The following is a 25,995-nucleotide window of genomic DNA, read 5'->3' as shown; positions in this document are numbered from 1 at the left end:
TACCTACCGATGCCCCCTCTCAATTCCCCACAGCGCTGTGAGATAGGAGCATGACTAGTATTACTCACCATTGTGCTCCCTCTCCAGCGATCATGGCAGAACTTCCACCTCCTCCTCTGCTGTACAGCTCCGGGCTACTGTTCTCAATTCTGGGGACGCGGCTTGATGATGTCATCAAGCTTTGTCCCCAGTATTGTGAACAGAGCTGTACAGCAGAGGAGGAGGTGGAAGTTCTGCGATCATCTCTGGAGAGGGAGCGCAATGGTGAGCAATACTAGTCATGCTCCTATCTCACAGCGCTGCAGGTGATCAGGGAGTGAAGGGGGTGGGGGGTAATCGGGAGGGAGATGCCCGACATACTGGTGGCCACTAATGCCTGTCTTAACCATGCTAGGAACACTAATGCCTGTCTCAACTCTACTGGGGACACTAATGCCTGTCTCAACCATACTGGGGACACTTATGCTTGTCTGGTCCAAACTAGTCCCAAAGTTATACCCTAAACTACCCTCTATTTTCCATGAGAATTCCACCTTGAGGTAAAAATACCAAATGGATTACCTCACAATGTACCACATGAGGTAATTCATGACTAAAATTTTCCTCATGAGGTAAAACATGACTAAAATCTACCAGAATTACTAAATGTTATTACCTCATGAGGTAAAGTACCTAACATGAGATAATTTGTTTGATAACCCTACCAGAATTGGGTCCATTAGAAAATAGATTCAATATACACATCAAACCTAATGAAAATCTGTTAAAGCTATGGCATTTCCTATCAATATTGTGATTGAAATATCAATCAAATATTTATCAGACTTGTCCATTCTGTGCTCAATCGATCCCAGCGGGTGTTCTGGGGGCTTACATCTAAAAAGGGTGCTGGGCTAATTTGGGTGCTAGGGAAAGAGTTAGCAGAATATCAGTAAAATTACCAATATTCTACTGGTAGTCTACTATTGTATTGTCCATGGTAATTTTTTTACCCATGTTACCTTTACTAAACCTGACCCTACTCTCACTTGAACCCTCTATCAATGCCTAACCGACTCCCCAGCTATAATCTCCGTACCACCATTACCTTTTAAAACACCCTCTGCTAATATCTGTGGTGCCTAATTACCATATTTATCGGGCACCACCATTGCCCAAATTACCCACTGGGGGCCGCTGTAGGCGCAATTAACATTGTGGTCTATGTGACATCCATTTTACCAAAGCTCTGCCAGCACCCAAATTACCTGCTTTGGTTTTGCTGGACTGTAGGACACTTCTTTGTACTTCATTGGACAGGGACATAATTGTTGCTAGACAAGGTTTCGGCTGAAATCTTGTCTAATATCTGAATGGTAGAACAGGTAAACAATCAATATGCAGAAGATATTGATCATTTAACCGATGTAGCGCAAATTGAATAGTGTTTGGCTATGTTTACAGAGTTTCATTGTGTTTGTCACTTTACAGAGACTTATTGAAATCCGGTGGGCCTCAAAGATATGGCCTGTGGTATGGACCTGTACTGGTAGCACATGTGACCTGTGTTGGCAAGCACAGTTGGGTGTAAGGTCTCATTGAACTGCATGTGGAACACATACCAAATTTCTGAAATGAGAAAGAGTAACATCCTCTAGAATAGCGAAGCATATATTAACAGATATCAAATTTTTCAATAACTTCTCAATAGACTAGAAAGTAGAAAGACACTGTGCACTTTAAAGAGAATCTGTATTGTTAAAATCGCACAAAAGTAAACATACCAGTGTGTTAGGGGACATCTCCTATTACCCTCTGTCACAATTTCGCCGCTCCCCGCCGCATTAAAAGTAGTCAAAAACAGTTTTAAAAAGTTTGTTTATAAACAAACAAAATGGCCACCAAAACAGGAAGTAGATTGATGTACAATATGTCCACACATAGAAAATACATCCATACACAAGCAGGCTGTATACAGCTTTCCCTTTGAATCTCAAAAGATCATTTGTGTGTTTACCTTCTGTCCCCTTCTTCTCTCATGCACTGAACATTACAGGCTTCCTGCAGACAGCTTTGAATGTGCCTGTGTTTGTAATTCCTCAGTATGTGTCAGCCAGCTACTTTCACAGCCTAACAGAGGAGGATTTTTATCCATCTCTCTTCTATCACTGATAAGATAGCAGAGAAGCTGCTGGCTTATGTAAATAAAACACACACTGGAGTGTGCATAGAGGAACAGACCAGCACAGAAGAGTTGGCAGCCTTCCAGACACAGGCCGACAAGTCTGACAGGGGAAAGATACATTGATTTATTACAGAGACGGTGATAGTACAAAGTGCTGCAGTGAGCCAGAACAGATTAGAATAGGTTTAGGAACTTGTAGGATGGTAGAAAAAACGTTCTAATTTTTGTTACAGAGTCACTTTAAGGGCCGGTTTCCACTGAGCTAGCGTGCTTTTTGCATGACACATGCCAGCACTAGCTGTGATGCAAGTAAGCATCCGAATCCCTGTGGTTTGCCATGATCCCATATAGGGATTTGGGTGTGTGCGGTAAAATACAACATGCCCTCCAAAATCGCACCAGCATGGGATTCAGCCAGCAGGGCTATTAGCAGCATAGGCAGCATTTCCCCACTCCAATCACTTGTGGGGAAACACTACGGATTACATAGCAGAGTAAACAGGCTCTAACAGAATACAGTACTGTATTTCTCCCAGAGAGGGACATTTGGGATGTATGGTAACTCTAGAAGTGTGAATTGACAGCAGTGTGAAAACATGCCTAAAAGATTTACGTATGTAGCACAAATTATGTTTATGGTCACAACAAGAATGGCATTTCCCTTTAAGAAGCACACAACGCCTCACTGCTGCACTGGGTAAGCACAGTAACCTTGGTTTGTTGATTTGTCCCAGAGAATGTCTTCCTCTGCTGAAGCATTTTTTGCTGGATCAAAAAAGAGGAAATCCGATTTAGTTCCTCCGAATCTCAAGAAAGCTGGAGATAAACCTCTGGTTAAAGTGATTAACTTCTGGGACCTACGAGGAAAGAATAAATGCTGTAAATTCATAAAAATATACATATTAGTTATAGAACTTAAGAACAATTGTCCTGAGAGGGATACTTAGGCCATTTCGGATAGGACAACAGTAAAAGTCACAACTAACTTTGTCCTTCACCCTTTATGTTGTGTGCTAATTAAAATTTAAAATTTTTGCCTAAAGCCAACATACCATGCAGTACATGTAACCTCAAACTTAACACCTAAATATTCTCCAGCATGGAGCTAAAAGGGGCACTAAGAAGAGAGCACTCTTCATATCATTTTTGTTTAGGCTGTATTCACAGTGGGGCGGTGCGTTTTAACGTGACGTTAAAGTCGCAACGTGTCTGTGTTAAGAGGTAACGCATTGCAAGCAGCGACTTACCACAACGCAACATTTTTAACATGATTTTAACGTCGCACTGTGAATGGCCCATAGGATTATCATTGCAGTGCGGTAAGCTGCGTTATAAAACTTTAAAACGCGCGACCATACCGTCCCACTGTGATTAAAACAAAAGACAAAAACCTTATTTAAAATTGCAGTAAAATCTTGGCAAAATAGCTGTGATTTTACTGCAAGTCAATAAATGCAAGTCAATGTGAGGTTTTTTTTTTAAAAAAGAAAAATGATCCAAAAAGGGCACTGTGGTGTGTCTCCAGCGTAAATGGGTTTATGTTTATTTAGTGGTCACTTATACAGTAGTAAGGGTTTTTAATCTGTTGGTTAGTTACCCCTTACTGACAGGTTTTTGGACAAGTCCTCATGCAGGCCTATAAAAAGCACTCCCTGGCAAGGATCTCTACAAGAGATGTTGGATAGCTAGTAGGGATAAGCTTCACAGAGCTCCGGTGTGCAGATTCTAAATTCAAATTAAAAGTTGCAGGTCTCGGTTTGAAGGAGTAAGCATTGGAAAGGCAGAACGCAATGTGGAGAGCGTTGGCTATAGGTGGCGACAAGGGTGGAATTTGGAATCCAAACGCAGGAGCTCTGTGGCCCTCATGCCTAATGGCAAGTCTACTTGCTCCCACGCTATTCTGGCAATTGGACTAAGCAAGTGCCGTTCAGTAATTAAGTATATTTGAAAATAAAGAAAACCCTGAGAACCCCCCCCCCCCCCCCCCCCCCATGAGGAGATAGTCAGGAGCATCAAATTAAAAACACTTTCTGGAACTGTCAGCAACATATGTTGATGCCCAAAATGGGAATTTTTTATTGTACGTGAACCACAGTTGTAGGCTTAAAGCAGAACATTGCAGTAGCAAATCAGATCCTAGAGCTGCTGATTAACCAGCGGCTGATTTATTAAACGGCAGCTCCCAAATCTAATTTTCACAGAGTATTTACATCTCCATTCAAAAGCAGGCAAATCAAAGGCCCTAAATGCTGATTATGTGAAATTTAGCAATATTACAGGTACCCCTGGGGCGAGCATATAATAAAGGTGCCTCACAGAATATGGCTAAAATAACAGATATTCTATTACATAATTGCAATATTAACATGATGTTACTCTTCACCGATATTTTACTATGACCTATACCTACTCTCACACAGAACCCTCCCTCTGCCGATACCCTTAACCTCACCCAGTGGTGCCTAAGCCTGGACCCCTAAGCTTCCCTCCTCCTAACACTAAAATACCCCTGCTACAAGTAGGACTGTAGGCAAAAATGAGAGCTTCCGCAGGCACCTGTTAAATTAGCGGGCACCTGGGCTACCCGCTATGAAAATTGAGGGTATAAATAGTGGTGCAAACTATTTATAAACTAAACTAGCGCTGGGCCCTCTCTAATGTTAGATAGATAGCTATTTATTTTTGTTCTTTGCTTGAGCTGAGCTTTGACAGATGAAGGAAATCCCATTTAAGCATCCAGGGGATGAGGAGGTTTATAGTAAAGAAAACAAAGAGTATCTCCTAGGTAACAATCAGGGGCGTAGCAATAGGGGGTGCAGGGGTAGCGACCGCATCAGGGCCCTTGGGCCAGAGGGGCCCCGAAGGTCCTTCCCTCAACTACAGTATTAGCTCTCTATTGGTCCTGTGCTCATAATAATCACTTCTATAGATACATTGAATAGTGGTAATCACTAACAAACTGTTCCCCATCCCCTTCTTGCACCTCTGACACTGTAGTAGTTGCCATTGGCAGGTTTTGGTGCGCCAGCCAGTGCTTGGGGGGCCCCATGTAAAACTTGCATCGGGGCCCACAGCTCCTTAGCTACGCCACTGGTAACAATTCATAAGCTGTGGCTATACCTGTAAGAGACTGGCATCTAGGAAGTTACAAATGACAGAGACAACAGGATGTTACTCACCCAAGGAAAGCAATGTACTTTGGCTCAGAAGCAAGACTGGCATCAATAGTAACAGAAAGGAATCTTGGGTTTAAGGGAGGTCTCCCACTAGCTGTCAGCTGTAGATCCAGCTCCACTGTATTCTCCAGAGAGTAGCTGCCTGTTTTCAACACACCAGCAGCCAGAATCACAGCACACACAAGGTAATGCATTGGTCAGCTCCTGTCTGTAGGGCTGCACTGAGCTGAAGCCTCCTAAAGCGGACAAGCACTTCAGCCAGCAATGAGGAAGAATTGATTTCCTCTCTGGGACATGTTAAAACACAGAGGAAGCAGTCTTTGTTTATAAAACCACACTCATTTCTGTAAGCTTTGTGTAACACAGCTACTGCTTCCACTCTGTTGCCTAATTGAGTTAAAAGTTAAACTCAACTTCCTTATATATTATTCACAAACGAGTGGTAAAAGAAAACAACTTCTATCTGATCTGCAAGTGTAAATAAAAGCTTAGCTGTACATATAGTTACAATGCACTGCTCTAGCTAGTCACCTGACCGGAGACAGGTGATGGGAGGAGGCCCACATGAAAATAGCTAGCCACACCCTGTACACAGTATGCACTACACCTAACTAGCATCACCAGGTGAAAGGCATACCTTTGTTACTTGACATATGCTATAACATCAACATACTTTAAGAGTTGCCATATGCTTTAAAAAGCCCTGTAGCTTTTTTTGATACAGGATGCCTAAAAATTGTGTTTACTCAGGTACTCAGTAAGGCTTATTGCACTCCATATCCATTGCATTGCAACAGTATCGTAATGCAACACTGCTGAAAACTACATAGTACATTAGACATGCAATGTAACAAGTTACGATGCATATAGTACCTTTGAAAGTACTGTCACTCTCTTGCGTTAGACTGGCTCCGACTGACAGAAGTGCGGGGACCAGGTTCCTGAAGCTACGGGCAGCGGAGGACGGCGGCGTGGGAGCGATCCAGGCGGATGAGGCTGGAGGAAGCCCCAGGTATGTATAAAATCATTTTATTTTTGAGCTCTGGTACACTTTAACCACTTGCCGACCGCACGCTTATACCGTGCGTCGGCAAAGTGGCAGCTGCAGGACCAGCGACGCAGTACTGCGTCGCCGGCTGCAGCCTAAGTAACGCTACAGCCGCGCGATCGCTACGTCACACTTTTCGGCCCCCATGTGACTTCAGCCCGCCGGCCAATCAGCAGCGCCGGCGGGCTGTAAAAATTCAAATCGGCCAATAGAACAGGTATAATACAGTTTGTTTACGTAACAAACTGTATTATACTGCCTGCCTCCCGCTGGTGGTCACACTTAGCGATCGACCACCAGCGAGGAGAGCAGGCACAGTATACACACCCACACACACATCTTAGGAGCCCCACAGACCCCCCGATCACCCGCAGCACCCATCAGACACCCCCCTGTACCCCCCTGCAGCCCGCAGATCAGACCTAACCACCCCCCATATCACCCATCAATAAATCCCTGTCACCACCTGTCACTTCTATCCATCAGAGCAGACCCCCAACTACCCCTTAGGGGTATCTGATCACCCCCCACACCTCCAGATCTCCCCCCGACCCCCCCCCCCCCCCCCCTGTATACTGAACCTATCTATCTCCCCTGCATCTGTCTATCTCCCCAGTGATCAGCTGCCAATCACCTATCAGTCACCTGTCAATCATCCCTTGTCACCACCTGTCACTGCCCCCCATTAGATCAGACCCCCAACTGCCCCTTAGGGGTATCTGACCACCCCCCACCCCTTCAGATGCCCCCCCCCCCCCCCCCCCGTATACTGCATCTATCTTCCCTGTAATTGCCCGCTGATCAGCTGTCAATCACCTATCCGTCACCTGTCAATCATCCCTTGTCACCACCTGCCACTGCCCCCCATCAGATCAGACCCCCAACTGCCCATTAGGGGCTTCTGATCACCCACCCACCCTTTCAGATCCCTCCGAGACACCCCCCCTGATCACATCAGCAGTCCATTGTTTACATCTGTTTTTCCCTGTAAACACCCACTTATCACCCGTCAATAACCCATCTATCACCACCTGTCACTCCTATCCATCAGATTAGACCCCCAACTACCCCTTAGGGGTATCTGATCACCCCCCACCCCTTCCGATCCTCCCCACACCGTCCTAGTTCATTGATTGCGTGTATTCTCCCCCTGCCATTGTGTATCTTATCTCCTGTCTGTAAGGCTTGATTGTGCTTTGTTTGGCTACAATTGTCTCAATTGCACTGTGATTGGCATCGATTGTCGTGTGATTGGCTTCGATTGTCACGTAATTGGGCTTCGATTGTCGCGTGATTGGCTTCAATTGCCCGTAATTGGTTTTGATTGTGCCAATTGCCCACTGATTGGCTGTTTTGCCCTGTGATTAGCATCGATTGTCGTGTGATTGGCTTCAATTGTCACGTAATTGGTTTTTGATTGTCACGTTATTGGATTCAATTGGTCCGTGATTGGCTTTGATTGCGCCGATTGCTGTAATTGTGTTGTAATTGTCTCGTGATTGTTTTTGATTATTTGTGATTGCTCTCTGATCCCCAACCCCCCCCCCCCCCCCCATCACCATCACTATCACTATCCTAGTGATCTAAAAACTTTTTTAGTATCACTAGTGGTAACAAACAGTTAGGCCAGTTAGCTAAGCAAAAGGGTTGTTAGTGTCAGTTAGTGCTCAGCCCACTGCACCACAGTCACTAATTAGCGTCATCACTGTCGCTAATCAGCATTGGTACTATATAGTATCTGTAAGTGATTATTAGTGATCACAGTCAGATCTATATTAGGGTCTCTAGGATCCACAAAAAAACGCAGTGTTTGCCCGATCAGACCTGATCGTTCGCCTGCACTGCGTTCAGCCCGCCCCACCGCAGTGACAGAAATTTCTTTTTTCTGATCACTGCAAAAAACACTGTACACAAGCTGTGGCACTGTAAACATCAGTTTTGATTTTTTTTTATCTAAACTCAGTGACCACAGCTTTCTACCTCTCAAGTACTCCCTTTCGCTAGGTAGGTGCTCTTTTCCTGGGTAGTCTCAGAGGAATACCTCCTAAATTTAGCAGGCCACCATGGCAAAAAAGAGGTTTTCCAATGAAGACATCTACAGGTACATGGACCAGTCGGATGAGGATGATTGGGTCGACTTATTCGACGAATCTTCGGGTTCAGAGTACGATCCTGTAGACAGCAGTGGCTCTCTGACCGATAGTTCCGATGACGAGGTTGAGGTCCCGGCTAGAGCCAGGCGTACCACACCCCATGTCACTGGACTGCAGGTGGCGGAAGATCAGTCTCAAGGGCAGCAGAGTGGCGTTGATCTGATTTTTCTTGGTGAGGCATGCACCAGCAGCGCAGCATCTCCTGGACCTATCAACACCAGTACTTCCGCAGAAGACCCTGATGAAGTGGCGGACACCATCCTGGAAGTAGAAACTGGTTCGGTGGTACGTGAATTAAGATCCGATCCGCAGCCACCAAGTAGACGGGCCCGTACTCCCATTGGTTTTCCAGAGGTGCTGGCAAACCCTGATTGGCATTCCCCTGATCCCGCCGCACCCATACTGCCCCCTTTCACCGCCCAGTCTGGAGTCCAGGTGGAGACAGTTGAACTAGGATCGGCCCTAGACTTTTTTGAACTGTTCCTCACCCAGGATCTCCTTGACTTAATTGTGGCTGAGACCAACCTATATGCCACACAATTTATAACCGCCCATCCGAAAAGCTGCCACGCCCAGCCTTTTCGGTGGAAACCACTCCAAGTTTCCGAACTTAAATTTTTTTTGGGCCTTCTCCTCAACATGGGTATTACTAAAAAAAATGTATTGCGCTCTTATTGGTCTACACGCCAAATACATAACATGCCCGTGTTCTCTGCTGCCATGTCCAGGACGCGATTTGAGATCATCCTGCGCTTCCTGCATTTCAATGACAACGACACCTGTCATGAAAGAGACCACCCAGCTTATGACCGGCTTCACAAAATTCGGCCCCTCATAGACCACCTGTCATCCACATTTGCAGATGCTTATACCCCTGAACAGAACATCTGTGTAGATGAGTCCCTCGTACATTTTACCGGGCGCCTTGGCATCAAACAGTACATCCCAAGCAAGCGCGCCCGGTATGGGGTGAAACTGTATAAGCTCTGTGATAGGGCCACAGGCTATACATCTCGTTTTAGGGTCTATGAGGGAAAAGACTCAAAATTGGAGCCGGTCGGATGTCCTGACTACCTGGGGAGCAGTAGAAAGATTGTGTGGGACTTGGTGTCACCCTTGTTCCAGAAGGGGTACCATCTTTATGTGGACAACTTTTACACAAGTGTGGCCCTCTTTCAGCACTTAAAGTTAGAAGGAATCCGATGCTGTGGCACCGTGCGGCCTAGTCGCCGGGGCTTCCCCCAACGGCTCGTTAACACCAGACTTCAACGGGGGGAGAGGGCCGCCTTGTGTACCGATGACTTGCTCTCGGTGAAATGGAAGGACAAGAGGGACGTTTACCTTCTGTCTACCATTCACACAGACACGACAGTACAAATTACACGGGCAACAGAGGTCATTGAAAAGCCCCTCGCCGTCCACAGCTATAATGCCAACATGGGAGGGGTGGACTTCAATGACCAGATGTTAGGGCCCTATTTAATTTCCCGGAAAACCAGACGCTGGTATAAGAAAGTGTCTGTGTATTTAATTCAATTGGCGATGTACAACAGCTTTGTTCTCTACAGTAAGGCTGGGAGAACTGGATCTTTCCTTCAATTCCAGGAAGACATTGTTTCGGCACTCCTCTATCCAGAAGGTGACAGAGCCCAACCCCCAAATGCAACTAGCCGGCTGCATGGAAGGCATTACGCCTACCCGATTCCCAGTACCCCAACTCAACGCAACCCCAGAAAAAGATGTCGTGTCTGCAGCAAGGCTGGAATAAGGCGTGACACCCCCGTTTACTGTCCCCGCTGTCCTGACCAGCCTGGCCTATGCCTAGGGGAGTGTTATGAGAGGTACCACGAGAAGGCACACTTTTAGAACCTAGGGAACTACAGACACAGCAGTAGGCACACAAGGGTCTCTCAGTGCTATTTCACACTGGCGCGATGCGTTAGGGCAAATTGCCTAGCAAAAGTCACACTTTGCGGTCCCCCCCTACGCCGGAAGTGCTTGACTTAACGCTAGTGCATGCCTACGTTACTGCGTGGCTTCTGCGGCAATTTGGGTCGGCCCGGAAGTCATGTTAGTCTACGGCGACGCAGTTAATTACTAGGCCGAATGCTACTCTTGTGGTATTCCCTGAAGATCTATTTTGGGCGAGACGGTGCGGCGGGCTCGACCGACCGGATAGGCCAGTATGCAGTGTGAACCCAAACATCAGGTTTTGAGAGATCCAAATACACTGGCCTGCCAGAAACCTCTCCTTTCACTTGGGACAGAATGCATAATGTACTTCGCCACATATCTGTGCGATTTGCACTTTGCACATTGACCCATGGGGGAGGAGAAGTTTATCCTCAGCTCGCAGGTAAAAAGGCTGGGAGAACTGGATCTTTCCTTCAATTCCAGGAAGACATTGTTTCGGCACTCCTCTATCCAGAAGGTGACAGAGCCCAACCCCCAAATGCAACTAGCCGGCTGCATGGAAGGCATTACGCCTACCCGATTCCCAGTACCCCAACTCAACGCAACCCCAGAAAAAGATGTCGTGTCTGCAGCAAGGCTGGAATAAGGCGTGACACCCCCGTTTACTGTCCCCGCTGTCCTGACCAGCCTGGCCTATGCCTAGGGGAGTGTTATGAGAGGTACCACGAGAAGGCACACTTTTAGAACCTAGGGAACTACAGACACAGCAGTAGGCACACAAGGGTCTCTCAGTGCTATTTCACACTGGCGCGATGCGTTAGGGCAAATTGCCTAGCAAAAGTCACACTTTGCGGTCCCCCCCTACGCCGGAAGTGCTTGACTTAACGCTAGTGCATGCCTACGTTACTGCGTGGCTTCTGCGGCAATTTGGGTCGGCCCGGAAGTCATGTTAGTCTACGGCGACGCAGTTAATTACTAGGCCGAATGCTACTCTTGTGGTATTCCCTGAAGATCTATTTTGGGCGAGACGGTGCGGCGGGCTCGACCGACCGGATAGGCCAGTATGCAGTGTGAACCCAAACATCAGGTTTTGAGAGATCCAAATACACTGGCCTGCCAGAAACCTCTCCTTTCACTTGGGACAGAATGCATAATGTACTTCGCCACATATCTGTGCGATTTGCACTTTGCACATTGACCCATGGGGGAGGAGAAGTTTATCCTCAGCTCGCAGGTAAAAAAACAAACAAAAAAAAAACAGGTAAGCAAAAAAGTTAATATTTGGTTACCAATGTTATTGTTTGGTTTGAACATATTTAATAAAGTTTAAAAAGTTAATGTTATTGAAGTGCTTTGCTGCTTGCTTGCTTTTTTTTTTTTTTTTTTTTTTTCTTCTTCTCTCTTTTTTTCCAACCGACCAATCAGCTGCAGCACTGATGATGCATCCTGACAGAAGCATTGCGCTTCTGTCAGGTTACACAAAATCGGTGCACAGGTGTGGTGTTGGGGATTCATATGCTTTGGCAAGCACTTTGTATCAAAAAAGAACTCAAGCAATGATTTCTCCATTCACATCGATCAATGTGGATGAATAAATCAGGATTGCCTGGGCATACGAGCTGGTGGGTTTGGATTTTTGGGGTGGCAGCTCCTATGTCCAGGCGGACACCTTCCCCTCCTTTTTGTTTTGTTTTGTTTTTTTCGTTTTTCTTCTCTCTTTTTTCTATCCAGACCGACCGACCGACCAATCAGCTGCAGCACTGATGGTGCATCCTGACAGAAGCATTGCGCTTCTGTCAGGTTACACAAAATCAGTGCATGCAGTGCTGTAGGACGAGATTTCTCCTCCACAGTAAAAAAGATACGTTTGCCGAGGCATATGGGCCAAGGTGTGGTGTTGGGGATTCATATGCTTTGGCAAGCACTTTGTATCAAAAAAGAACTCAAGCAATGATTTCTCCATTCACATCGATCAATGTGGATGAATAAATCAGGATTGCCTGGGCATACGAGCTGGTGGGTTTGGATTTTTGGGGTGGCAGCTCCTATGTCCAGGCGGACGCCTTCCCCTCCTTTTTGTTTTGTTTTTTTCGTTTTTCTTCTCTCTTTTTTCTATCCAGACCGACCGACCGACCAATCAGCTGCAGCACTGATGGTGCATCCTGACAGAAGCATTGCGCTTCTGTCAGGTTACACAAAATCCAGTGATCCCCAACCCTGTCCTCAAGGCCCACCAACAGTGCATGTTTTGTGGAAATCCACAGAGGTAGTTAACCAGCTCTGCTGAGACACTAACTACCTCACCTGTGGATGTTTGTGGTTTCCTGCAAAACATGTACTGTTGGTGGGCCTTGAGGACAGGGTTGGGGATCACTGCAAAATCAGTGCATGCAGCGCTGTAGGACGAGATTTCTCCTCCACAGTAAAAAAGATACGTTTGCCGAGGCATATGGGCCAAGGTGTGGTGTTGGGGATTCATATGCTTTGGCAAGCACTTTGTATCAAAAAAGAACTCAAGCAATGATTTCTCCATTCACATCGATCAATGTGGATGAATAAATCAGGATTGCCTGGGCATACGAGCTGGTGGGTTTGGATTTTTGGGGTGGCAGCTCCTATGTCCCTCTTTCTTTTCTTTTTGTTTCACATTTTTTGGCAGATATTTGTTCATCCACATTGATCGATGCGAATGAAGGGATGTTTGCCGTTCATTTTTCCTTTCAGCCCAGAATGCACTACCTGTATGCCCAATATAAGGAGTATAGCAGAAATACTGGCCATACATGTAATGATTGCAGAGGCCCTAAAATGCCAGGACAGACCCCACAAATGACCCCATTTTGGAAAGAGGACACCCCAAAGTATTCCGTGAGGTGCATGGTGAGTTCATAGAAGATTTTGTTTTTTGTCACAAGTTAGCATAAATTGTTGTTTTTTGTTTTTTTTCACAAAGTATCCTTTTCTGCTAACTTGTGACAAAAAAGATTTTTTTTTATAAACTCACCATGCCCCTCATGGAATACTTTGTGGTGTCTTATTTTTAAAATGGGGTCATTTGTGGGGTTTGTTAACTGTCCTGTCATGTGGGGAGGGGGGGGGGCTAAATTGTGAGCACCCCTGTAAAGCCCAAAGGTAGTCATTGCACGTTGGGCCCCTTAGCGCAGTTAGGCTGCAAAAAAGTGCCACACGTGCTATCGCCGTACCCGGGAGAAGTAGACCAATGTGTTTTAAGGTGTATTTTTACACATACCCATGATGGGTAGAAGAAATCACTCTGTAAATGACAATTTTTTGATTTTTTTTACACACATTTGTCCATTTACAGAGATATTTCTCCCACCCAATATGGGTATGTGTAAAAATACACCCCAAAACACATTGTACTACTTCTCCCGAGTACGGCAATACCACATGTGTGGCACTTTTTTGCACCCTAACTGCGCTAAGGGGCCCAGAGTCCAATGAGTACCGTTAGCATTTCACAGGTCATTTTGAGAAATTTGGTTTCAAGACTACTCCTCACGGTTTAGGGCCCCTAAAATGCCAGAGCAGTATAGGAACCCCACAAATGACCCCATTTTAGAAAGAAGACACCCCAAGGTACTCAATTAGGAGTATGGTGAGTTCATAGAAGATTTTACTTTTTGTCACAAGTTAGCGGAAAATGATTTTATTGGGTTTTTTTTACCAAGTGTCATTTTCCGCTAACTTGTGACAAAAAAAAAAAATCTTCTATGAACTCACCATACTCCTAACGGAATACCTTGGGATGTCCTCTTTGTAAAATGGGGTCATTTGTGGGGTTCCTATACTGTTCTGGCATTTTAGGGGCCCTAAACCGTGAGGAGTAGTCTTGAAACCAAATTTCTCAAAATGACCTGTGAAATGGTAACGGTACTCATTGGACTCTGGGCCCCTTAGCGCAGTTAGGGTGCAAAAAAGTGCCACATATGTGGTATCGCTGTACTCGGGAGAAGTAGTACAATGTGTTTTGGGGTGTATTTTTACACATACCCATATTGGGTGGGAGAAATGGGTAAATCTTCTATGAACTCACCATACTCCTAACGGAATACCTTAGGATGTCCTCTTTGTAAAATGGGGTCATTTGTGGGGTTCCTATACTGTCCTGGCATTTTAGGGGCCCTAAACCGTGAGGAGTAGTCTTGAAACCAAATTTCTCAAAATGGGGTTCCTATACTGTCCTGGCATTTTAGGGGCCCTAAACCGTGAGGAGTAGTCTTGAAACCAAATTTCTCAAAATGACCTGTGAAATGCTAACGGTACTCATTGGACTCTGGGCCCCTTAGCGCAGTTAGGATGCAAAAAAGTGCCACACATGTGGTACTGCCGTACTCAGGAGAAGTAGTATTATGTGTTTTGGGGTGTATTTTTACACATACCCATATTGGGTGGGAGAAATATCTCTGTAAATTGACAATTGTGTGTAAAGAAATCAAAAAATTGTCATTTACAGAGATATTTCTCCCACCCAATATGGGTATGTGTAAAAATACACCCCAAAACACATTGTACTACTTCTCCCGAGTATGGCGATACCATATGTGTGACACTTTTTTGCAGCCAAACTGCGCTAAGAGGCCCACAGTGCAATGACTACTTTTAGGCTTTACAGGGGTGCTTACAATTCCGCACCCCCCAAAATGCCAGGACAGTAAACACACCCCATAAATGACCCCATTTTGAAAAATAGACACTTCAAGGTATTCATTGAGGGGCATGTTGAGTCCATGGCAGATTTCATTTTTTTTTGTTACAAGTTAGCAGAAATGGAAACCTTTTTTTTTTTTTGTGACAAACTGTCATTTTCCGCTAACTTGTGACAAAAAATAAAATCTTCTATGAACTTACTATGCCTCTCAGTGAATACTTTGGGATGTCTTCTTTCCAAAATGGGGTTATTTGTGGGGTATTTATACTATCCTGGAATTTTAGCACCTCATGAAACATGACAGGTAGTCAGGAAAGTCAGAGATGCTTAAAAATGGGAAAATTCACTTTTTGCACCATAGTTTGTAAACGCTATAACTTTTACCCAAACCAATAAATATACACTAAATGGGTTTTTTTTCATCAAAAACATGTTTGTCCACATTTTTAGCGCTGCATGTATACAGAAATTTTACTTTATTTGAAAAATGTCAGCACAGAAAGTTAAAAAAATCATTTTTTTGCCAAAATTCATGTCTTTTTTGATGAATATAATAAAAAGTAAAACTCGCAGCAGCAATCAAATAGCATCAAAAGAAAGCTGTATTAGTGAGAAGAAAAGGAGCCAAAATTCATTTAGGTGGTAGGTTGGATGACCGAGCAATAAACCGTTAAAGCTGCAGTGGTCTGAATGGAAAAAACAGCGCTGGTCCTTAAGGGGGGGGTAAAGGCTGAGTCCTCAAGTGGTTAAAGGACATTTTCACTCTGTATGCGGACAATATAATTGCTAAAATTGTAATGGTAAGTTCACATAAAAAAAAAGGGCACAGGAGCCCCTATGGAAAAAAGTGGCGCCAACGTAGGCGCCTATATGCCGTGATTAGCGGCAAAGAATAGACATTTGGGCACACAGCGGAGTCCACTATTGAAGAAATGTATGCAATCCCACAATTTGCATTTCTGCAAGCCCCCGGCAACCGCGACTCTATCAGGTGCCTCCGGGCGCCGAAATTTAACTTGCTTGCCGGTAAACTGGGCCAAAATTTACCTTTGCAGTAAAAAGGAGGTTAAAGTTTAGGATGGGGGGTAGGATTAGGTGCCACGGCGGGGGGTCTTAGGGTCAGGCATCGGTAGAGGGAGAGTTCTGTGACAGTGGGATTAGGTTTAGTCATAGTAAAATATCAGTAAGCATTACCGATATTTTATTATTGGAATCCAGCAGTAGAATATCGCTAATTTTATTGATATTCTACTAGTGGCAATTCCCTGCACCCTTTTTTCCAAGCGCTTTTTTTCCCATACATGCGCGGTAGATACCTTTGGAATGGCTTGTGGCATGCTGTACGTACACAAAATGATGTAAGAGTTTACAGTTGTGGTGAAGGGTAGTTTTATATACTGTTTGCATTGTACTTCACTTGTAATGCACAATGCAACATAATCTGCATAACTGAAAGTAGCCTAGGGCCTCTTTTCCATGCAAGGCTGAAATGTGCCCTTGTCAGGCAGCTCAGCCTCCTGGCTACCGGCCACAAGTGCCTTTTAGTAGTACATACACCTGAATGGCAGCATTTGGTAATCTCGTGCATGTTACGTTTGACATGTGACGGCCAAACACAGTCTCTTATTGCATATGAAGATGACAGCTTCATGGGGGGGCCACCTGTCTACTGCATGTACCCAGTAAAAGGGAGCATGTGACAGGTAGTGAATTCACCACCTTCAGCTGCGCATGGAAAAGAGGTGTTAGTTTGATGCAGTAATCTTCAGCAACAAATTGCATGCACATGTGAAAAGACTGTCACCCACAGGGATCAGGATTCGCAATAAAGCATCCATGGCTGAGGCACGCAGAGAAGAGGTGTTGGCATTGTTACCTATGATCAAGGGAACTTTGGTCCTGATACAATAAAGTACGGTAAAGTTGGCAGGTAGTGCACCACAATTTCGCCATTAATAGCGTAGTGGCAATGCTGGCCATTAACCCATTAGTGGCATGACAAGTAAGGATACCTGTCCGCACTCTCTTAACCACAGCTGAGGTGCATTAACGATCAAGTTACCACAGCACTCGGTGGCAGCACAATCTCTGTATTCCACAAGGATCAGCACACTCAAAAGATATGTTGCAAGAATTATAGCTCTTCTAATGAAAAAACTAAATCCATAAAAAATCACGTGTCAGACCAGCAACCTGCAAAAGATAGGTATGTGCACTCATCCTCAAGCCGCTGCACACTGCCGCCACTTCTCCAGATAAGCCATACAAATGCTCGCTTGGCCAATGCAAATGCTCATCTGGGCAGAGAAGACTTCTGGTCTTCTGTGAAACAAAAATTAAATTGTTTGATCACAATGATGTTGGTAAGAGGACCCTCCAGCCTCAAATATTTGGAGCTCACTGCTAAAGATGAATGAGCAAAAATACCCGCGCAGACATGGAAAAAGCTAGTCTGCAATTATACAAAGCGTTTGATTGCTGTAATAGCTAGGCTTTTCTAGTGATTATTGAGAAGGGTATGAATAATTTTGGACTGGACACTTTTTGCTCAAAATGTAAATAAAAGCGGAGAAATGTTTTTTTCCACAATAATTCCTCTTGTACACAGTCTTATTATCAAATTTGCCAGGGGTACGAATAATTATGGGCAGCACCGTAAAACCTGCACTGGGGCCCACAGTGGCGTAGCTAAGGAGCTGTGGGCCCCGATGCAAGTTTTACATTGGGGCCCCCATGCACTCACTCTATACATAACAATTGATAAGGCGCACCAAAACCTGCCAATGGCAACGACAGTGTCAGAGGTGCAAGAAGGGGATGGGGAGCACTTTGTTAACGATAACCACTATTCAGAGTATCTATAGAAGTGATTATTACGAGCACAGGACCAGTAGAGAGCCAATACTGTAGTTGAGGGAGGGCCCTTTGGGGCCCCTCTAGTCCAAAGGCCCTGATGCGGTCGCAACCTCTGCAACCCCTATTGCTATGCCCCTGGGGGCCCATAGCTCCTTAGCTACGCTACTGCTTCTCATTATCTATTCTAGACTATTGTTTTATACAGAATACAGTCTACTGTTATTCATGGGATATACTCTACATATTTCTTGCTGTACTGTCTTGTTAAAAGTCATTCATAAGTATATTGGCATTTACAGTATGTATGTTCCCATTTGAAAGGGGACAGCCTATTGTTTTCTGACTTTTCTACAATTTTATACACTTTACAATTCAAGTTGTAAGTGGTTTGTTTATACACTTTACAATTCAAGTTGTAAGTGGTTTGTTAAAGGACAACTGTAGTGAGAGGTATATAGAGGCTGCCATATTTATTCCCCTTTTAACCACTTCAATACCAGCACCCTCTGCCCCCTTAAGGACCAGAGGGTGCTGGTACAGTAAACCGCCGCTTCTCGATGAATCGCCGCTCCCGCCGGTCACATCGCTCTGTCCCCGCCGCAGGCTGCTCTCTCTGCCGTCGCTATGACGGCAGAGCGCTGTGCACTGGTCAGGAGCCGCTTTCATTGGCTCCTGACCCTGTCACTCAATGTAAGCCAAATGGGAACGGCTTACAGGAATGAAAACGGCTCCTGCCCGGCTCACAGTGCTCTGCCGTCATAGAGACGACAGGGCAGCACATTGCGGCGGGGACAGAGCGGCGAGAGCACGTGGTGAATGGGACGTAGAGTTTACGTCCGGTCAGAACCGCAGCGCCACCCGCCCGCCGTAGATTTAAACTGCGTCGGTCCGCAGGTAGTTAAGGACCTCTGTCGTGAAAATCTTAAAATACATGTAAACATATACAAATAAGAAGTAAGTTTCTTCCAGAGTAAAATGAGCCATAAGTTACTTTTCTCCTATGTTGCTGTCACTTACAGTAAGAAGTAGAAATTTGACATTACCAACAGATTTTGGACTAGCCCATCTTCTCATGGGGGTTCTCAGAGTTTTTTTTATTTTTAAATGCACTTAGTGAATGGCAGTTGCTCCATCCAACAGCCAAAAAAAGTGTATGGTGAGCAGGGAAGCTGGCCAGCATCTTTGTATAAATCTTTTTCAGGGAATGTCTTTATAAAGAATAAAGGCCAACCTGAGAATCCCCCATAAAGAGATGGACTATTCCACAACCTGTCGGTAACGTCAGATTTCTACTACCTACTGTTAGGCCTGGTGCACACCAAAAACCGCTAGAAGGTCCGCAAAAAGCAAGCAGATTTTGAAACGTTTTCTTCTTTTTCTGTAGCGTTTCAGCTAGCGTTTTGCGGTTTTGTGTAGCGGTTTTGGTGTAGTAGATTTCATATATTGTTACAGTAAAGCTGTTACTGAACAGCTTCTGTAACAAAAATGCCGGCAAAACCGCTCTGAACAGGCGTTTTTCAGAGCGGTTTGCATTTTTCCTATACTTAACATTGAGGCAGAAACGCATCCACAATCCAAAAAATGCCTCACCCCAGGAGTATGCGTTTCTGCAAAACTCCTCCCGCTCTGGTGTGCACCAGCCCATTAAAATACATTACCCAAGCGTATCTGCAGCCGCAAGTAGATCGCAAAACGCAGCCGAACCGCTCTGGTGTGCACTAGGCCTAAGTGACAGCAACATAGGAGAAAAGTAATGTATGGTTAATTTTACTCTGGAAGAAATGTACCTCTTTTATTATAGCAGTATAGCAAGGGGGAAACGTCACCAGCTCTAGGCCCCTCCCTGCACAAATACTGCCATGTCCCCACCCAGGAAAAAGCTGTCCTGTCCAATTAGTAATGTTGGTCAATTTCTGCTAGAAATTGGGAAGCATATTGGGGCAACACTCTTCAACAGATTCGTTTACAGTGATCAAAGTTGCCAAGGCATGTCTCATTGTGTATGGGCACCTTTACTGTGCAGACTAGGAGTAATGTATTTGCATTTCTGATTGGCTGACTGCAGACTATATACGTGAAAGAGTGCTGTCTGGGAGTGAGCAATCGTTTTGTGTTTGGTAAGTTGAAGGAGTGATGGGGGTAAGTTCCTGGTGGTGACAGCTCCGGGGCTCACCTGCGCTCCACTATTGTGTTACATGCTGGTTTGGGGTCCCGAGCAGTGGCAGTGCTCAGGGCCCCCCGCCTGTCATGTACACTAGTGTTTGCACAAGTTATAAATATACTCAGAAGGCTACTACAGTACAGTAGTTTTTATTTCGCTGTGCCTGCACATCCACTTTCACAATAAACAAAAATTGAAAATAAAAACTACACAATGTATTTAAAAAAATAAAGCTTTTCATTTATTTCATTATTGTCTTCATCAATAATATGATGCAAAATATTTATACACGTTATTCAGTTATGTTAGCATTTTCGGTTTGTAGTTTTAGTGTTGGGAGGTCTTCAGGGAGGCGGAGAAGATCTTCTACCTCCTCCTGGAGAGCTTCAGCCTTCTCATTTAGTAACATCTGCAGAGAAGAATAAACAGTATTGGCTATGCAAAGCACACAATCAAAAAATGAAACACATAAATGAGAGTGATCACATATTGTTACTATACAGTTATGATCTTCTGCTACCTTTTACATGAGGACCCTCTACTTGAGATCCCTTTTTAGTTTGAGTGCCAGCTGACCTCTCTACCATTAAAGGAATCCTGAGACATTCAAGCTGCAAGAATTTATACTTACCGCAAGCCCCATGTACGCCATGGGCTCCCTCCCCATTCTCCCGGAAAGCTTCATTCCTCCGCTGGCTAAACCGGTACATTTGCCAGTTGTCCCCATTTGTAATGTGGCCCAGCCGCATACACCTCTCACTCTGGATTCCTCTAGAAATCCGGCTAGCTATCTGCAGATATTTGGCCGCATAACCCGGATATCCGCGGATATTGCGGATATCCGGATCCGAAATATTTGAACTAAGGAGCTGACGTCCTGGAGCCAATCAGAGGGCTCCCAGCAGAAGCCCTAGCAACCAATTACAGAGGGGAACCCTAGCTAGCCACACCTGACCTCACTGAGTCAATCAGAGGGCTCCCAGCCTAAACCGTGGCACCCAATCACAGAAAGGAACACTGGCCAGCCCCCCTGTATAATAAGGAGGGCTGCCATGATGAGACATATCGTATTAGCTTGCTGAATGCTCACTGAGAGACATGCTCCAGTGCTGGTGGCCTAGCAAGGGGGCTGTACACAGTTATAAACCTAAAGCTGTTCAGTGATTAACCCCTTCACTACTATCACTACACTATTGTTAAATTGTTAATTAGCTTGATTGATGCCATTGTATGACAGTCAGAGTGTGTGCTCCAGTGCTGCTGGCCTAGCAGTGATAAACCGAAAGCTGTTCAGTGATTAACCCCTTCACTATCACTACACTATTGTTAAATCATTTATTAGCTTGATGTCATTTGTGTGACAATCAGAGTATGTGCTGCAGGCAGCTGCTATGTGTCTGTGTGTGTGCTGTGCACAGCCCAGGCCAGCTGCTGCCTGCTGGCCAGCTATTAGCCTTAGGTATAGGTTAGGGATTAGGGGATAGGATTACTGTGTTATTGTGTAGTTAGTACTGTAGTACTGCAGTCAGTGTGCTAGTAGTTGTTAGAGTAGTAGTACTACTGTGTTAGCTTTCTACAGAACTGCTGTGCTGTGAGCAGTGGCAGTGTGACAGTTAGTGTGCACTAGTGTCTTCTCCTCTGCTGTCTGACTGTGACTCAGCACTTAGCACTTGCCACGTGGCAATTTCCAAGTGCCATGTAGCACTTGCCACGTGACACTTGGCAAGTGTCACTTGCCACATCACTTGCCAAGTGCCAATTGCAACGTGTCATGTCCGGCATGCTCCTGGCACACATTACACCTGCTGCATTGCCCTGCTCCTGCTGCCTGTGCAGCTCCCACTGCCAGGCCAGGGTGCCACAGGCCACTGATACCACCTATATTTAATCCAAAACACAATTGCTGCGTAATTTTTTGGAGGTGTCTTGGCTGAAAACTGTCATGTCCCAGTTGTGCGGTTGGACTTTGGACACAATGTGGCCTGCACGACCGCTGTCTGGAACCTAGGCCTAATGTTAATTGACAGCCATTTTTTTTTGGGGGGGGGGGGGATTTTAAGACCCCACATCGTCAATTAGTGTTCCCCTTTACAAAATAATGATGGTACATGCCTCATATACCCTAAACGTTTTTAAAGCAATTTAAAGGCCACTTCCGTTTTTTCTATCCAGATATCCGAATTTGCCTGGATATCCGATTCGGATTGGAAAATTTTGTACTCTGATATCCGGATCCAATCCAGATTTTGAAAAAGAGTATCCGAGCAGCACTGGATGGGAGTGCATTAGGGGCCTGGATACGGGCGCACATGCACAGTACATCACGACTGGGTATGACTGGCAAATGTACTGGGCCGGTCAGCGGAGGGACAGTGCGGCCTGGGAGGACGGCTTGAGAAAGCCCCAGTTAAGTATACATTATTTGCAGCTTGAATGTCTCAAGTACACTTTAAAGATAAACTCCAGAATCACAGATTACGAAGCTACAGTACTAAAGCTACAGAACTACAGTACAGAACTATCATGAGCAATTGTTAAAATATTTACATTTAAAATACATGCATGGAAATGTACATTTTTCCCAGAGTAAAATGCACTATAAAATTACTTTCCTATATTGCAGTCACTCATAATAAGCTACAAAAAATCTGACAGATCTGTCAGGTTTTGGACTAGTCCATCTCCTCATAGTGGATTCTCAGTTATTTATTTCCAAAGCACTTACTGAACAGCAGTTGCTCAGTCCAACTGCCAAAATAGTGTGCTAATGAGTAGGGAAGCTGGCTGACATCTGGCTATGGATCCTTTCCATGTACTGCTTTTGTAAAGGAGTAAAGGTAACAGGTCTCCCATGAGGAGATGGATTTGTCCAAGATCTGTTAGCTTTTTACTACCTACTGTGACAGCAACAAATGAAAAAATGAATTAATAGTGCATTGAACTATGGGACGAATGTACATTTCATATGTATGTATTTAAAATTTTACCATGATAGTGGTCCTTTTAAAAAAATAACCTGAAAAACATGATATAAGGTCATGGTGCAGCAAGTATGCCTTTTTTGGGTGATGACAACATCACATGTGTAAATGTAACTGGGTAAAGGATACCACAATTAAGCCCTTGCTTGCAGAAATGCATTTGGACGCCCATCTGAACCAAGCCCAATATCAAAAAGCAATACTGGAAGGTGAGAAACAATTTTATAATGTGTAATAGCACATTCAATGATCAGCCACAACATACATTTCTTTGCGTTACATACATTTTTGTCACCAAAGAAATTCAGGGCCATATAGTAGTTGCCTTTAGATCAGCTTTTATCCTGCCCCCCTCCCATTACATTATAAGTTGCCTTTGTATCCCCCCCCCCCCCTCTTATGGCCCATACTCACGGGCTACAATTGTCACCCGTGAGTATGCGGCGTTGCACGGGCGCGCACCCCGAACTGTCGCTCGTCGCTGATGTCGCCAGGCGATTGAACCGCTCAATCGCCTGGCGACAGTCGCCGCCGCAACTGTCGCTAGTCCGCGTGAGTACGCGGACTAGCGACAGCAACAACATAGGATTACATTGGGCTTCCGGCGGGGGGAGGGACAACAGCGACAGCTTCCGCCGCAGCAGTTGCCAGGTCCCTCCGCCGTGTGTATGCGGAGGGACCTAGCGACGAGCTGTCGCCGGCCTGTCGCGCACACGCTCACGTGTGCTGGCGACAGGCCAAAACAGTTGCCCGTGAGTATAGGCCATTACAGTATGGGTTGCCTTGTCCTCCTCCCCCATAATAGTAAGGGTTTCCCTTTTCTCCCTCTTTTCTTTAGTGAGCTTCAGCCTCCATTCTTGCCACAGGCATGTATCTACTTACAGTATGTAACATGCCGGCAGGTTATAGAGACAGAAGCACTACGAGAATGGAGGCTGAAGCAAGCTGAATAAAGGAGAGAGCACGCCTGCTGAAGCCATGGAGACAGGAGGACACCCTGAAGGAGGAGAGGGCTGGCCGCACAAGTGAGATTATGGTCCACTGCTGTGCACTCTTCAACAATTCAGGAGTCGCCATTAGGTTGAATTACACCCTCGTAGTGGCTCTTGGGCCCTGGGAAAATGCCCAGTTTGCCCCTATAGAAGCACTGGCCCTGAAGAATGTGTAAATGCAATCACAAAATATTTTCTTTTGACAATTTCTTTTGTTATGAAGGTAGTGTAGGTCTTTTGTGATGCAAGATGTTGGACTGCGCTCTCCACTGTGCTAAATACACCCTGAAAGAGAAAAATTGCTGCACATAGCGTAATACTGTTATTCTCAGTGCACACCACCCGTGCTCGTGAACGTGAACCACTCGTGTTGCATAACAGCTTGCTTCACACTCTAGTTTTTCCACAGTAACCGCACTGGCTCTTTAAACCTTCAAGATCACTTTAATATTGCTCCAGATATCAATCATAAAAAAACAATAAAACCAAGACATAGCATAAAACCTTTTACAACTAGTAAGCACCCGTGTTACAATGTGCACTTGCATCTTCATCAGGATCTTGAAGATTTAAAGAACCAGTGCGGTTACTGTGGATAAAACATTAATTTCTTCTCACCTTGGCAGAGTTTATTATTTGGTTTGCTTGGCGCTTTGACAAATGTTCAATGGTGTTAACCATCAGATGTGGGTCAGCATTAGTGAGATGTGCCAGTGTGGTGTAACCTGCATTGTAAAGCTGTTTGGCCCGGGACTGTGGAAGAAATAATGGTCACATATTATTACAGCAGGGAAAGCTATGTGGATTCCATCAGGTATACATGGGTAATGAAATATCCAAAATATCTTAGAACAGGAAATGAAGTATTGCATTTTCTATTGCACTGGCACCCACGGCCATTTCTACATACACAGGCGCTAATTTGCCAGATTACCACATGCAGTGTACGATGGAAAAGTCTACACTACCCACATGTTTATGTAGGTGTTTTTTTTATCCTGGTCACAGCTATCATGGAAATAATTCCTGTTCAACTGGCTCTTCTCAGCCAAAGGCAGTATTTAAGAATAAAAAGTTGAATACTTACCTCAGTAGTTTAATGTTCAATAGGTTTCCTGGATCCTTGCATATCCCACTGTTCTAGTGTAGGGTCCTTCTTCCTCTGCTGGCCATGAGCATCTGTGGATGAATACATCTGGACTGGGCATGTGTGAGTATGGTCCGCACATGCCCTGTTGAATGAAGTGGCTTGCACTTCTTTCCACCGTTATTGATATTCATTCTACTAGGCATGTGCGGACCTTACCTGCACATGCCTAGTCCGGATGCACATGTCCACAGCTGCTTACGGCCATAAGAAACCCGTTTGACTCAAGTTCAATAGGTATATAGGGACCCTGCGTTGGATTGGTGGTCTGTGGGAGGAATCGGGAAGCCTATTGATCATCCAGGTCCATACACTGTTTATACGATGTGTTTTAGAAAACAACTTACAACAAATTAGAGTCTGCCATTATATCACAGGAAGCATTTATTAACACATTTAAAAAAAAATACATATAAAAGATATACAGTATACTGTATTTTTTGGACTGTAAGACTCACTTTTTCTCCCCCAAAAGTGGGGAAAAAGTCACTGAGTCTTATAGTCCAAATGCAGGGAGTTCCTGTGAATGCCTGCCAATACGAACCTCCAACCTACTGCATTGTTGGGGACTCCCTGTACTGTGCCTATGGAGAGGAGGACACAGGGGGACAAACTGAGGACCCGGGGACACAAAGAGGCATAGAGGAGGACAGAGGCTGATACATGGGGACAGAGGACGATACATGGGGGCATAAGGGGGACAGAGGAGGGCACAAGAGGTATAAGGGGGA

General features: G+C 45.0%; 2 protein-coding genes across 6 annotated transcripts in view; both read right to left on the bottom strand.

Annotated features, from left to right (window-relative positions):
• HPSE (heparanase) overlaps positions 1-5,861 on the bottom strand; it is an 83,777-nt gene extending 77,916 nt beyond the window's left edge. The window contains exons 1-2 of one of the 3 annotated variants that reach the window (XM_068233522.1): positions 5,344-5,861; positions 2,876-3,021 (exon numbers count right to left, since the gene is read on the bottom strand). In XM_068233522.1, the coding sequence (XP_068089623.1) occupies positions 2,876-3,021; positions 5,344-5,534 (337 nt within the window). In that variant the 5' untranslated portion in view covers positions 5,535-5,861. The remainder of the gene's footprint in view (positions 1-2,875; positions 3,022-5,343) is intronic. The other 2 variants (XM_068233523.1, XM_068233521.1) reach the window with 2 other exon arrangements.
• A 14,501-nt stretch (positions 5,862-20,362) lies between these two features.
• HELQ (helicase, POLQ like) overlaps positions 20,363-25,995 on the bottom strand; it is a 62,286-nt gene continuing 56,653 nt past the window's right edge. For all 3 annotated transcript variants that reach the window (XM_068233520.1, XM_068233518.1, XM_068233519.1), the window contains 2 exons: positions 24,736-24,870; positions 20,363-20,553 (listed from right to left, as the gene is read on the bottom strand). In XM_068233520.1, the coding sequence (XP_068089621.1) occupies positions 20,437-20,553; positions 24,736-24,870 (252 nt within the window). In that variant the 3' untranslated portion in view covers positions 20,363-20,436. The remainder of the gene's footprint in view (positions 20,554-24,735; positions 24,871-25,995) is intronic.

This window comes from Hyperolius riggenbachi, chromosome 1, assembly GCF_040937935.1.
Source record: "Hyperolius riggenbachi isolate aHypRig1 chromosome 1, aHypRig1.pri, whole genome shotgun sequence".
Taxonomy (NCBI): Eukaryota; Metazoa; Chordata; class Amphibia; order Anura; family Hyperoliidae; genus Hyperolius; species Hyperolius riggenbachi.
Note: the sequence above shows the minus strand (reverse complement) of the source record. Positions and strands in the feature narration are given on the sequence as shown.